Source organism: Gopherus evgoodei, chromosome 23, assembly GCF_007399415.2.
Source record: "Gopherus evgoodei ecotype Sinaloan lineage chromosome 23, rGopEvg1_v1.p, whole genome shotgun sequence".
Taxonomy (NCBI): domain Eukaryota; kingdom Metazoa; phylum Chordata; order Testudines; family Testudinidae; genus Gopherus; species Gopherus evgoodei.
This window is the reverse complement of record NC_044344.1, coordinates 209,236-222,945: the sequence shown is the minus strand read 5'-3', so window position 1 is coordinate 222,945 and position 13,710 is coordinate 209,236. Positions and strand designations below refer to the sequence as shown.

General features: G+C 43.3%; 1 protein-coding gene across 1 annotated transcript; it reads right to left on the bottom strand.

Moving 5' to 3' along the window:
* Nucleotides 1–3,866: 3,866 nt before the first annotated feature.
* Nucleotides 3,867–9,122, bottom strand: SOST (sclerostin). Its single transcript, XM_030541558.1, has 2 exons — nucleotides 8,900–9,122; nucleotides 3,867–4,815 (listed from the first exon to the last, which is right to left on the bottom strand). Exons 1-2 carry the CDS (start codon nucleotides 9,117–9,119, stop codon nucleotides 4,394–4,396), a joined length of 642 nt encoding a protein of 213 aa, XP_030397418.1. The 5' UTR covers nucleotides 9,120–9,122; the 3' UTR covers nucleotides 3,867–4,393.
* Between the last annotated feature and the right edge of the window lie 4,588 nt (nucleotides 9,123–13,710).

Below are 13,710 nucleotides of genomic sequence, written 5' to 3'. Positions count from 1 at the left end.
GTGCCTTCTGAATGTTCTTTTTTCACTGAACAATATAGTCACTGGAAAAATCTTACTTTTAGCAGCACAAGAAATAAAATAGCAATAGTAATAAACGAATGTAAGGCAGAAAAGAGGAATCCAGGACTTTCCAGTGTTGGTGTGTGGGAGAATTCCCTTTGCTTCCTCACTGCTTTGGATCATTATTTCCATACAAGGAAAAACATGGGGAAAGTACAAAGTCTCAGGACTAACTTCCCTGAAGGGTAACTGCTGCCTGAGTTGGGATTTTTAGTGAGTGACAATAATGTTTCTGTGAATTAGAACATTTAAGTCTTTTTCTCAAGGCCCTTCACTGTGGTAGTTCTCTCCTGCAACCATTTTAGTTATTATTTCTATTGCAGTAGTGCGCATACACATACACTCCTCATGAGCTTGCCCTCTTAAGGAGATATCATTTAATATTTGTATTACAGCAGCACCCAGAAGTCCCAGTCAGGATCAGGGCCTGTTGTACTGAGTGCTGTGTAAACATATCTGAAAACACAGTCCTTGCCCCAAAGAGTTTATAGTTGTGAAGCAATAGGTAATGTAAGAAAGGGAAGGAAATGGGGATGAGGGTATACAATCAAATGTCATGTGGCTATTCAGGTTTCTTGTGCAAAGCAGTGCTTCAGCAATTTAAATGAAAGAAAGAAAATAGATCTTTTTTACTGTTTAGTTTGACCTTTCATGCCTGTATTCAGAGTTTAGCAATGCTCTGGCTTTTGGCAATAAGAGGAGGTCATTAGATATTGACATGAGACGAGAACTGACGTACTACTGCTCTACAATGAGCTGTGCAAGCAATTCTTCCAACTCAAGACAAACCTCGAATCCATGGGGGTGGGGGAGTTATTTGCACTTAATTGCCCCTTTACACTGCTGGGCTTATCCTGATCTGGGCAAACACGGGCACAGTGGGGGACTCTGTTAGGATAGGAAGCCTCCATAAATTCTCCTTCCTGTTCCAGAGGAGTAGGACAGATATAAGAATTATATCCTAATCTCTTGCTTAAGCATCAGAATGAAGAAATATAAGAGCAATGGCAGGAGGGGTCCCCTGCAAGCAGCTCACCAGGTGAGGTGAGCTGGGGGAGGGGGCAGGGTTTTTCACAGGAATCTGCATCAGAAGCATCTCTGTAAAGGTCTCCAATTTAATCTTTTCCCAGCTGTTCACAAAAACGGTGCCAGGGCCTATCCTCTGTCCTGGTAACATGCCAGATGCCAGTTCCATAAATGTACACAGGACTTGACAAAAAAATGTGCCCAGACACACAATTACAATACACTAGACCACAGCTCATCTGCAGAAAGCCCTGGTGGCATTCTAGCTAAAAAGTTCAATGTGGAAGGTTTTAAGAAAGTTTGGAACACAGGCAGGGAAGAGGCTAGCCCAGGCACTAGCTTTTATTTTGTTTCAGCTTTTATTTGGTCCCATACTTTTAAGATGCATCTTCTGAGTTTGAATTAGATATGCTGTTTCAGAAGAAACATCACGCAGACCCTGGGAGGCAAGTCTCTTTGCAACAGACTGGCAGGGCAAACATTTTTTTTAACTCTCCACTACTTTTGGATGCCTCAGTGTATGGGCACCTAGTTTGTGACACCGTGGGCCTGATCTTCATAAGTGCTTGCAAGCACATGCAAGCTCCCATTGTGGGTGCTCATCCCTTCATAAAATTAGGCCAGAAGGGTCTCACGATGGGGACACAACAAATGAGGCACCTAAAATCAAAGATCACTTTTGAAAATTTGGCTCAAGTATCCAGCAAAATCTGTGTCCAGTTTCCACACCAAAGCTTTGAATTAGCAACAAGGAGCAGTATTCACGGGCTACCGTGAAGGGGTGCCTTACGAGCTGGCTGCTGTAGTCCTGCCCAGCACAATCTACTACATTGAAATTCACAGTGAATGGACATGCAAATCAGATGTACTCGGCCAGGCCTTCAGTTACATGGATGCAACTCCCATATTCTTTAAGGGTGGCTGATGTGCAGAAGTGTGGGCAGACACGAGTACACTGTATCCAGAAATATTGGAAAGCCAATTGCTGCTTGGTTATTTAAGCAAAGGGATTTCCCCATTTTCACAATAAGAGAGTTTGGAACAACTTGAAAGCTCATGGCCTTACTGTTTTTTTGGTGGCTCTATGAGCTGGTCAATGTTTGAGCCAGGGGGCGCCATCCAGTTGGAGGGCAGTTGAATTCGGTAGAGCCTTTCCTTCCATGAGGAGGAAGAGAATTAAAGTAGATTGAAACACCACTGAACTACTTCACTGCCTAGGCTGTGCTTCTCCAGGAGATGTATGGTGTATTGGAGACACTGCATTCCTCTAATGACCTAGGTCATAATGTGTGAAACCAGATTCAAGACCTTGATGCTCTAGGGTAGAGAAGTGTGGTTCACTGGTTGGAGCCAGACCCTGTTCTGTGCTGTGAATTGTTAGAGGGAGCTAGCTGAGGGCTACAATGATAGAGAACTGTGCTGCACTAAACGGAGCACACATAGACTTTGACACTCTTGGGAACTGAAGAATTTGCTTCTTAGATTGAAGGGTATGTTGAACTGGTTGTTCATAACAGACTTCACTGCAGCTATGGGAACCAGATCCCAGTAGCTTTGCATCAGGCTTTCTTTGCACTGTGACTTAAAAATTAACACAAGTCTTTCCTGTAATTACTCATTGTCACTACTTTATTAACAATAGATTTAAAATCTGAAATAACAGACTAGTATTTTGCAAGCAGTATTACTTCTCATTCTCTACAAGAAAAAAATTTGCATAAATAATTTACATGAGAAAATAAATATGTAACTTACTCTTTGAAACAATAGCTTTCACATTTAGATTCTGGTTCCACTTAAAATAGTTGCAAAATCTACCAAAGTTTTAAACTCACATCTTAGAAGATTTTTACGTGAACGCTACACAGAAAATAAGAACAGCAAGGAATTATTTTCCATCCAAATTTTGGATTATGTGATACTACGGTTTGCAGTCCTAAAGCACATGTACAGCATTGAACATTAACTTTCCAATAATACCCCTTAATATAAAAACACAAACATGTGTGAATGGTGTGAAGCTATTTAAAAGGAAAGACACTGTCAAACTGAACTGCACATAGCCAAGGCTTCTCAGAAGGAGTTCACTGGTTTTCAAATTAGTATAGGCTCACGCTAATATGGAACCAGCACCTTACCGTCAGAACCTGCCATGCCCAGTCCAGCAAAACAGAGCGTAGGGTCAGATGATCCAAGCTTTGCAGAACAGAGAACATAAGAAGCTGACATCTCAGCTTTGATGCTAAAATTAATTTGCTTTTGGAGGAGTAAGGCAAATACTCAGTATCCTTCCTATTGGCCCTCACTGTAAATTACTCAGCTGTGTTAGAAGTAGTTTGAAAAACTCTAGGAAAAATATGTATGGCCCTCCATATATCTGTTTAAAAGATTAATATCATAGAGTTATGGGGTTTGGGAGGGGCCTCCATGTGGCCATCTGCCTCACTCTCCAGCCACTGAGCAGGATTGGTTTCACTATCCCAGTCATTTCTGATGGTGTCAAATCTCAACCTTAAATCTATTGAGGCTTGTACTTTAAGAGTAAAGATATGGAATGGCTCAGACTCACATTTATACTTGCTTTGGGATCACAAATTTCATGTTTGACTCATGTTTCTCCTCATTTAAGGAAATTACTTGGGCATGCAGAAATCTGGCAGGACTTTATTCTCTTTCACTAAAACATTTGAATTTCCTTAATCTTCTAAAAGCAGCAAAGAATCCTGTGGCACCTTATAGACTAACAGACGTTTTGGTCTATAAGGTGCCACAGGATTCTTTGCTGCTTTTACAGATCCAGACTAACACGGCTACCCTCTGATACTTAATCTTCTGTTGCTACTTCCTAAAACTCAGTCAAAGCTTTCTGACTCTTCTCCTGTTGTTTCTCTACTCTCGTTCTTATCCTGCCTGAAACGGTTTTGAGAGGGCTTTCAGGGCTCTGTTCAGACAAAGTAAGGATAATGACATCTTGCAAAGTGTAATATATGGAACAGTCACCATGATACCTTTGCTTCCTCTGCCTTCCTTAGTGTGCACACCACAAAACCCCATACAAATTCCCAGGCTAACTCTCCTTTCAGATTGAATTTAGGTGCTGCTCCCACCAGCTCAATTTCTCTCTTTCATCAGACCACAGCTGTTAGAATCTGATGGGTTTTGACTATGCGAGCCCTTGACCTAGTGTTGCAGGAGGAATGGGTTTCCACTGCATTCAGAACCTTACTCTGTGGCCTGTCTGTCTCTGCCATTTGATGAAATGCAAAATATCCAGAGCTGTTGGGTTGTACCTCTCAGAAGGAACTTTCTAATAGGCATTTTCTAGTTCAGGCTGGTTGGATTTGCTACCCCTTGCTCTGGAGAGACGAGGCTTCTTGTTCTTCTGAGGCCTGATGGTTTCCTTCCCGAAGTCCTTCAGCTCAGACTGGTTGTGGTAGCGAGTGTAGCGCTTGCATTTACATGCGGTGACAGCTCGGATTTTGTAAGTCCGAGTCTCTTCCTGGGGGCAGGCCAGCTGGATGCGCTGAGTGCGAGCGTGTGCGGGAATGCAGCGGTAATCCAGGGCATTCTGGCGCCACCACTTTCCTCTGCCAATAGAGTTAGGGAGGAGGTGGGAGGGGAAACACTGGCCTGAGCAGACCAGCTCCTTTATGGGCTTGAAGCTGCGGCAGGGCCCATCAATGACATACCGTGTGTAGCGCAGCTCTCTGCAGCTGAAATCTGAGGCATCTGCAAAGAAAAAACAAACTAGTTACAGGCATCTCCATCCCTTCTTGTTCATCGTGCCTCTAGCCTCATGCTGCAGCTGAAATCCAGCTCCGGGACCTTTAAACCAGCACATTTTTATCCAACATTGTACTAATAAAGCCCCCAAAGAGATGGTTGGAGTCGATCGAGCATCACCTGGAAATTTCAGGTAAAGTTCTCTCCTACACAGGAAGCTGCACACCAGGCAGGAGAAAGGCTGGTATTGGCATAAATAGCATCTGTTTATCATTCAGAAATTGAACAATAAGAGCTGGCTCTGCACCAAACCCTGCATCCAAACACCCCATTACTACAGTGGATATTGCAGCTCAGTATTTGTATAAACAAGAGATTAAAACCTGCAGAGCAGGTAGGAAAAAGGCGTATCAGGTGCTATATGGGAAAACACTTGCGCTAAAAAGGCAGCAAAGGGGATGTGCAGGAAGCTGAGGCAGGAATCAGAACAGGCCTAAGCATTGACCTCTCAGGGCAGAAATAAAGACGTTTAAGGGTTAAATTTTGCTAATTTCCACCTGCGTGATTCTGGAGTAACACCACTGGAGTCACTGGGGGTGAGCTGCAGGAGGGCAATAGAGGACCAGCAAACTCAGATTCTGATCCTTCATGACACCTGTGGGCTAAAAACCTTCTCTCATTTATATTAGTTTAACTCCATTGATCTCAGTTACTCACTTTAGATTTAAACTGGAGTAAGCAAGAGCAAAACCTGGTCCAAAGTTTCGATGAAAATAAAAATAAAAATTCTTATAGCCAAATTCTGCCTGCACGTCTGCCACTCCACCCTTACTTAGCCGGCCTGCACAGGCGTGAACAAGTGCAGACTTTGTCCCCTCTATTTTCTGTAAAGGGCCATGGATCCCTGCAAAGGTTTCTGCCCAGCATCAGACATGTTACAGGTCTCCTTGTTCTGATCTCCAGAGTCCCTTGTAGTGTCACATGACTAATAACAAGAACAATAAGGAAACTAGCAGATGGGAACTGTGACTAAGGATGGAGTTCCCACCTCTCGGAGAACCCATTAATTCACCACTTATTTGGCATTCCTGACCTCCCACTCTCTGTTCTAATCCCACATTATCCATGTCATTTCCTTCGATCAGACAGAGGCATCTTCTGCCAAATTAGAAACCTTACCAGGCTTTTGCTTGTGCTTTAATAGATTGCCAGAGGCAAGGGACACAGTAGAAAATATGAGATTTTCACTCTAAGGATTTAGAAAAGCTCCTTTCATAGGCAAATAACTTTCCAGTTAAATAATTGATGCTGCAGATGCATTTATCATTAGAACGGGGAAAAGCACTTTCTCCACGAGGGTTTCTTTCTGTCTTTGTTCAACCAATGAGCTTAGCTACATGTTTGGAATGTATGCAGATTGATTGTGAAGACTGTTTAGCAAATAAGGGCTTGAACTTCATCTATCTGAACACACTTTATTCCTCTAGCCTAAGCAAAAGAAATACATGGAGCACAAAGGAGAATTTAATTGTGACAAAAACCTACAAAGGTGGAAAACCAAAGAGAAGGCAGTTGTCATTCCTTCTCCTTGCTGTGAAAAAGGCACATCTCTGCTAAGGCCACCAAAGGAGACTAGTAGCTTTAATTCTGAATTCCTCAGTGGTGTAATGTTTTTTAGACTCACGTTTCTCTCAGTGAATTTTTAAGGATTTCCCCCTATGCTACAGAACCAGCATTTTTTTTTAACCCAGCAGAGATCTGCTTTCTGGATATACTGTATGTCTATTCATTCAGACTTAGGCCCCCAACCCTGTAAACACTTTGCACAAGCTTAACTTTAAACACACGAGTAGTCAGGAGGGGGCTAGAGTCATGCAAATATAGATTTTGCAGCTTCATATTTTAGCAATTCTAAAGAAAGCATTTACCAGATTAAACATTTTTTGGTCTAGTATTGTAGTTAATATGCTGATACTGAGACCCTGTATGATTTAGTGAGACAGGTTAATCAGATATTTTATACTCACACATTTCCTGAGCATTTAAGAAATTGAGTTTTGACTCAGGTAGTCTTAATGTTTAGACTCTGGCCTTTATGCCAGCTCAGCAGTGGGGCACATACATACTGCTATATTAGACACCTTAGCACATGCCTCAGACATGTGCTGCTTCTGTCGACACACATCCTTCTGTGTTACATGCACGCTGACCCCACATGATGCCATATCGGCGCTAGTCTCAGGTAGCCTCATTTCTGGTAGGGACAACATCTGTTGCACTGTGGCTCTGATTACTTCCCCTACCCTACTCCACTAAAGACACTGATGCAGGTATACAAGTGCATGGCATTCCTCGAGAGAACCCCAAGTCTCTTTGAGGGGTCATAAATTAAAATCCCCCCCTCAGAGTCTTAAGTGTTCCTATAAGTGGCAGAGAGGCAGACTGCACAATTCTAAGGTAGTAAGAGACACTTCCAAAAGTCAAACTTTCTTCCCAACAGCAAGACAAATTCATCCCTTGAAGATATTGGATCTGCTAAGTGGTCTGCTGCTAGGGAGGGCAGCCAAAGCTAGGCCTGGGCAGGAGCATTCCATGGGACTGTGGCCGGGAGGGGCTGGGAGGAGGGAATTGTGCCCTGTCATGATGCTGGGATGTTATTAAAGCCTTTGAATTTGACCCCCACTCAGAAAAAGAAAAGGGGTGCTTGTGTTTTTAAAAATATTTTTCAGGCCTCATGTTTGTGATAAGTTTGGGGATCTCAGTCTAGTTTCCGAACCAGCACATATCACCATCCCAGAGAACCCTCAGAGACAGCATGATTTAGTCCCCTTCCTGATAGCCTCAGCACAGAGGCCAGGGACTGAATGGACCCTGACTGGAGACTTAATTCCTTTCTCACCTTTAATCTCCCCTAGAGGAGGAGTCCTTCAAAGTGAGGCACAGTGGGTGTGGGAAGTCTGCCCTCCAGCTGCTCTGGGACGAAACACATTTCAGTCTGCAGGGATCAATCTGGCACCTTTTGCCAGCGTGGAATTCACTTTTAAATTCCTTTTTTCTTGGCAGTGCCGGTGGCAACTCCCCTGACCATTCTCTTCCCCTTCCCCAGCCCAAACGCTTGCATTTCTGAGCCATCGGTGCTGTCGGATCCTTAGCCAAATGCCCTGGTACCATGCTGAGCTCCTTTCGGGAGGCCTCCTGATGTTGTTGGTTCTATTTAAAGTACCAGTCCAAGTTGCCAATCTACAGAACAGAGAGCCCCCGGAAGAATAAATGCTCCTCCCACTGATCACATTCAGTTGTGGATTAACTCTGTGAAAGCTTTAAATGGCTAATAACAGGGTTATGTTGCCTACTGGAGTCTGCCCATGAGACACTAAGAGCAGCATCTTTCTCTAGCACAGTTCAGTGCAATCAAACATCTGAGCTAACAACCATCATTGGAGTGTTCCTCTAAGAATATTTAACAATGCTCTCATTATCACCTCCTTCCCCAGCCCTTGTCCTGTTCTGTTCTCAAAGGAAGACGGGCTCCCCCAGATACCTGCTCACTGTGTTTACCGCATGAGGACAGCAGTAAATCATGTCAGTCAATAATATTACTGGGTGGTCTTGCTATGGTAAAAATATCTTTTGCCCAGGCCAATTCAGTGTCGCACATTGCAGCTGCTCTGATTATAGCTCCTTAGCTATTTAGATGGATTTATTTCTGATCATTTTACAGTGCTAAACTCCACCTGCAATTGTAAAAAAGCCACTATAACTTCTGTAACAGAACATACATTGAGATACTACTATGCAGTGAGCCACATAAGTACCAATAGATAATTAAGTAGATGTGAAACTGTTAGATCTAGATAGCATCTTATTTCCCTGATGGATAATAACCACTATTACTTGTCTCTGTTTAAGAACAGACATGGCAAACACTGGGAAGGGTAAACAGGAGACTGACTTTGTTATCACTACAGCATTAGCTCTACAGCACTTTATCAAGGGTTAGTTCATCACTGTATGCTCATGCGCGGTAACAGAAAACCCCACAGGAAGTTGTTAGGTTCTGAGGCTGTAATATAACATTTATTTTTCTTACCATTTGGTTCCAGAGACGGCTGTGGCTGTCTTCCCCCGTGTTTTGCCTGGTTCATTGTGTTGTTGTTGCTGTTAGTTTGCTCCACTGGTGTTTCTGTATTTTCAGGGATCTCAGGGATGATTTCTGTAGCATCATTTTTAAACACTTGCCACGCTTCTACTGAGTGTACAGCAATTTGGATTAGGACACAGATAGAGCACACAGTCCAAGAGATCTGCATAGTGGCAGCCCAGAGATTAACCTTTCAGCACTCTCACAGTCTCAAATCCCAGGCAAAAGCAAATTATTCTCCTTTTTTAAATCCCTCTTAGAACTAAGCAGCCAATGACTTCACAAAGTGGGAAGGGCCAGACAACTCATTCATCCCAGATCTGTCTCTGTGACATGGGGAGGTGGGGTGGTTTCTCCAAAACATTCTACAACTTTTATCCACACACTTAAAAACTTGTCCCTTGCTTCATTCTTCTGCCAGGCACCAATGTTGACTGATAGCCTTATCTGCAGGGAGACTCATCAGTCTGCAGCTCATCCCAGGCCGAACAAATATTTTCACAATTAAAAAATGCTTCTCCTTCCATGCTTGTTTCTTTGGCTCCTGGTTTTCCCACCATTTTAAGATGAGGTTTCCTAATAACTTCTTCTAGAATAGTGTGACTGTGCTTTTTCTATTTTTTAAGCTATACAAGAAATAAACATCAGGGAGAAGGAGTCAGATGCTACACACTGTGCAGCTTGATGGGATGTTTCGCTCTTATCGCATTTGCCTTTGGGTTGACTGCATATTTTTAGACACACTGCCCTTTGTTACTGGCACTTATCACCATGAGAAAGTTGCTGACTTTTAGATACAAGAGTGTGGGTAAACTGTTGTTTAAAAGCCATGGTTGCTCTGTGTATAAGAGATGATGAATGATCTTCTGGTTAAGGCACAGGACTGAGACGCAGGACAACTGTGTTCAAACCCCAGCTCTGATACAGATTTCTTGTGTGATGTTACGTGAGTCACATCATCTCTATGCCTCAGTTCTCCATCTGCAAGCTGCGGACAATCATACTTCCCTATTGTATGGGGTGATGTAAGGAGACACATGTTAATGTTTGAGAGGTGCTTAGCTACAGTAATGAGGCACCGTGAGCATTTAGAAAGAGCTGTTTGCTTCAAGAGGGCAGCTGTGTGGGGAAGCCTAGTTGTGTTGCATACTGCACTGTTTGTTCCAGAATTTGTTCCCGAACCAACTCAGCCTTATGAAACTATTTCATTTATAACAGATGCAAAGGGTATAACTGAACTCCAGAGTGTCAACAGCAACCTCCATTATCCAACTGCATTACCTTTTGTCCTACCTACCCAACAGCCAAAACAGGTGGGTCTGTCTGTCTCTCCCTACCTACTTAGGACTCATCACTTAGGACTTGAATTCCATTCTGACAGTCCTACCAGCTTAACAAGGAAAACAGGTGTTGCTGAAGTTAATACATCAAATATTTGGGACAAATTCATCCCTGGTGTAACCTCACTGAAAAGAGTGGAATCATGACAGGATGAACTGGAAAGGACACACACGTATGTACGTGTATAGGTCAGGTTTCACCGTGGTAATAAGGTGGATGAGTTTTAAACAATGTGCCCCTGGTACATGATGGTCCATTTCTGATTCAGTGGCACCTGCCATATATTGTGGAAATATCTCTTTAGTCTCTTTTTCACCCAAAGTTATGCAGTTTTACAAGTCTCACTCAGAGAATCCTCCCTTCTCAAATATCCCTTTGAGAATCTAAGAGCAGTAGTTTCTGATGTTGCATGTAATCACTCTTCCTTAATATTTCCTTCCCCTTTCCACCACTACCCTGTTTCCCTTCTGTTTATGTGGACGGATGCCACATAGTTTTCCTTGTTTTCTTCATGCGTGAAGCTTTTTGTGCAGAGTTTATCAGAAAACCATTCATTGATAAGAAGTGTCGCCAACCAATTCTATTTGAATTGTTGCATAAACATTCCTGCACTGTTGTTTCCTTTCCCTCTATAAACACACAATCTGCTCTGATTCACTTTCATTAATAACTTCCTCTAATATTCAAAGCAATGACTGCTAAACCCTGAGATTCACATCCTCTCCAAGCACTGAGCCATTTCAAAGGTCGGTGTTTTTCCAGAAACCATTTTCCCTCAGGATAATGCAGGTTGTAGATGTGCAGGTGCAGATGGATTCTGCACAACAGACAAATTGGCTACAACTTACTTTATGCAGCCGACGAAGTGGGATATTCATCCATAAAAGCTCATGCTCCAATAAGTCTGTTAGTCTATAAGGTGCCACAGGACTCTTTGCTGCTTTTACAGATCCAAACTAACACGGCTACCCCTCTGATAACTTACTTTAGACATCATAATACCTCCCATTTGTATAGCCCATTTTGTTCTGAAGGATCCCAAAGCACTGCAGATACACTGTGTGATGAGTTACTTCACCTACCAGCACTAGACTGGAATGTTGCAAAAGAATTAGGTAAATGCATGGAGGATAGGTGCATCGATGGCTATTAGCCAAGTTGACCAAGGACACAACCCCATGCTCCAGGAGTCCCTAAACCACTGACTGCCAGAAACTGTGATTGGAGGACAGGAGATGAATAACTCAATAAATTACTCTGTTCTGATCATTCCCTCTGAAGCATCTGGCACCAGCCACTGTCTGAAGACAGGATACTGGGCTAGATGGATCATTGGTCTGACCCAGTCTGACAATTTTCATGTTTGAGTGCACTGCCCAACCATGTTACACACTAGATTAGACTTGTAGGAAAGACAGTTCCTGTATCCAGGAACATTTTACATAACTATGGGGCCATGGCAAGATACATTCTACATAAGAGCCTACTCTTGCCAAAAGAACCATGTGATTTGTGATTGATCCATGCAAGAGCAAAACTTTGGCTTCATATTTCATCTGAAAATTGCCACCTTCAGCAGCAAAGCACCCTATAGCACCAGCCTGGGACACTAATTCAGTATCGACTTAGAGGAAAGAGTGCCACTTAGTTAATTCCCAGTCATACTTTCAGCAGTCCCCAGGACGTCTCTGACCCGAGTACTAACCCAGTCCACCTATACTTGGTTTGGGCGCTCTGATTGGATCACAGTCATGGCAGCATGCACAGAAGATGGATGGACTGGGCAGGAACTGTGCAGAGCACCAAAAAGAGTTAATACTGCTAACCACAGAGGAGTTTCCACTCACTCACCACTCTATTTAACTGTCTCCAGAATTGCACATTTCTATATAGTGAGGTTGCCTGCCTGATAGCGTGTAGCATGGCAAAGTGTCTGCACAGAGAATATTTCACAGGATGGTACTGCCATTGTCAGATCTTTAGTACAAACATCATATTTAAGGAACCTACTCTTAGGGATGCACAAAGCACAAAACTTTCTTCTCTCATATGTGTGTAATTGAAGGAAGAAATATGTTTAAATGTGTTGTGCTAACGTTTACCTGTGTTGCTTGTTGGCGTCTTGGGATGAACAATGCAAAAATTGGGACACCCAAAATCGGAGACCACACTTGAAAACTTTGGCTTAAACAACTTGCCCAAGGGCTCAGCATCTGTGGATGAGGCAGGAAAAGAGCCTAAATCCCAGTCTTGAGTCTAGTGCCTTAACTACAAGCAAACCTACCTCTTTTGGCAGCCCCTTAGCTCAGTCCATTCACATCATCTTGCTTCTGCAGTGAGTGAAACAGGTGTGCTCTGGGTTCCAGCCTCATCCACTGTTCATCCTGCACACCAAATGAAGCAGGGTGGCTCTCCGAAAAAGCCAGGCTGTGATTCTGCCTGTCAGTAGACTGGATCATAATGCATACATACTAAAGGGCAGTATTCATTATACAAGAGAACCATCTTCAGCACTACAACTCTACCCTGCGAGCTGAAAGAGCAGTCCTGCTAGCTCAGCCATATGGGGATATGTGTGCTGGTATGAACATACTGGCATTCCATTCTCTGAGTTTCTGGGTTCTGCTGTCTAGACCTACCACCACATTCGCTGTTACCCTAAGGTCCCTGATGCTATTGTCTAGAGGCCCAGTGCTGCATTATGCAGGCACACACATGTAAAAATAGCTTCAGAAGCAAGCCTGTCATGTGAAACATCTGGTGCTTAGTGGAACCGTTGGAGCGGAAGAAATACCTGGGCGAGGGCAGGCATTCTGGCCTGTGAGCTATGTATGTGTTTGTGCTCTGCAGTGAATTATGGCTCACAATTTACAAGCTGTCCAGGCTTTCAATTCCACAGAAGATGAAGTGGCAGAATTTCCCTGCTTCTTGAACTGCTCTTTGCACCTCTGTGGATGCTGCTAAACCAACCCTGCTGGTGCAGCTTTTATTTCTGGTTCATAAAGCTTCTGCTCAATTGCAATGTGTTGCCTTTTGAATACATCAGGCTGCACTCAATGACTTGCACTTATATTTTCAAAACATCTCAGCAGAAGGGAGGGGCTGTAGGTAGAAGATTAGAGTGATCAGCTGTCCTGATTTTATAGGGACAGGCCCAGTATTTGTGGCTTTGTCTTATTTAGGCATCTATTACCCCTCATCTCCATCCTGATTTTTCACACTTGCTGTCTGGTCACCCTAAAGGAGAGACTCCCTAGCTTCCTATTAGGACATCTCTGCCCCTTCTCTTTAATTAATATCTCAGTTCAGACACTGGGCCTTTCACTCCAGCAACCACAAGAGAGTCATGCTACATAGCACCCATTAGAAAAACTCCAGATTTCCGCTGTAGGAGCCCCTCTGAATGCTGCATGACAGGA

What these genes read in the sequence shown, in the direction of transcription:
- SOST (XM_030541558.1), bottom strand. Translation starts at nt 9,119, where the DNA reads ATGCAGATCTCTTGGACTGTGTGCTCTATCTGTGTCCTAATCCAAATT. An exon ending in GCCGTCTCTGGAACCAAATG is followed by an intron (nt 4,816 to 8,899) that starts GTAAGAAAAATA and finishes TTTTCTTTGCAG; the next exon opens with ATGCCTCAGATTTCAGCTGC.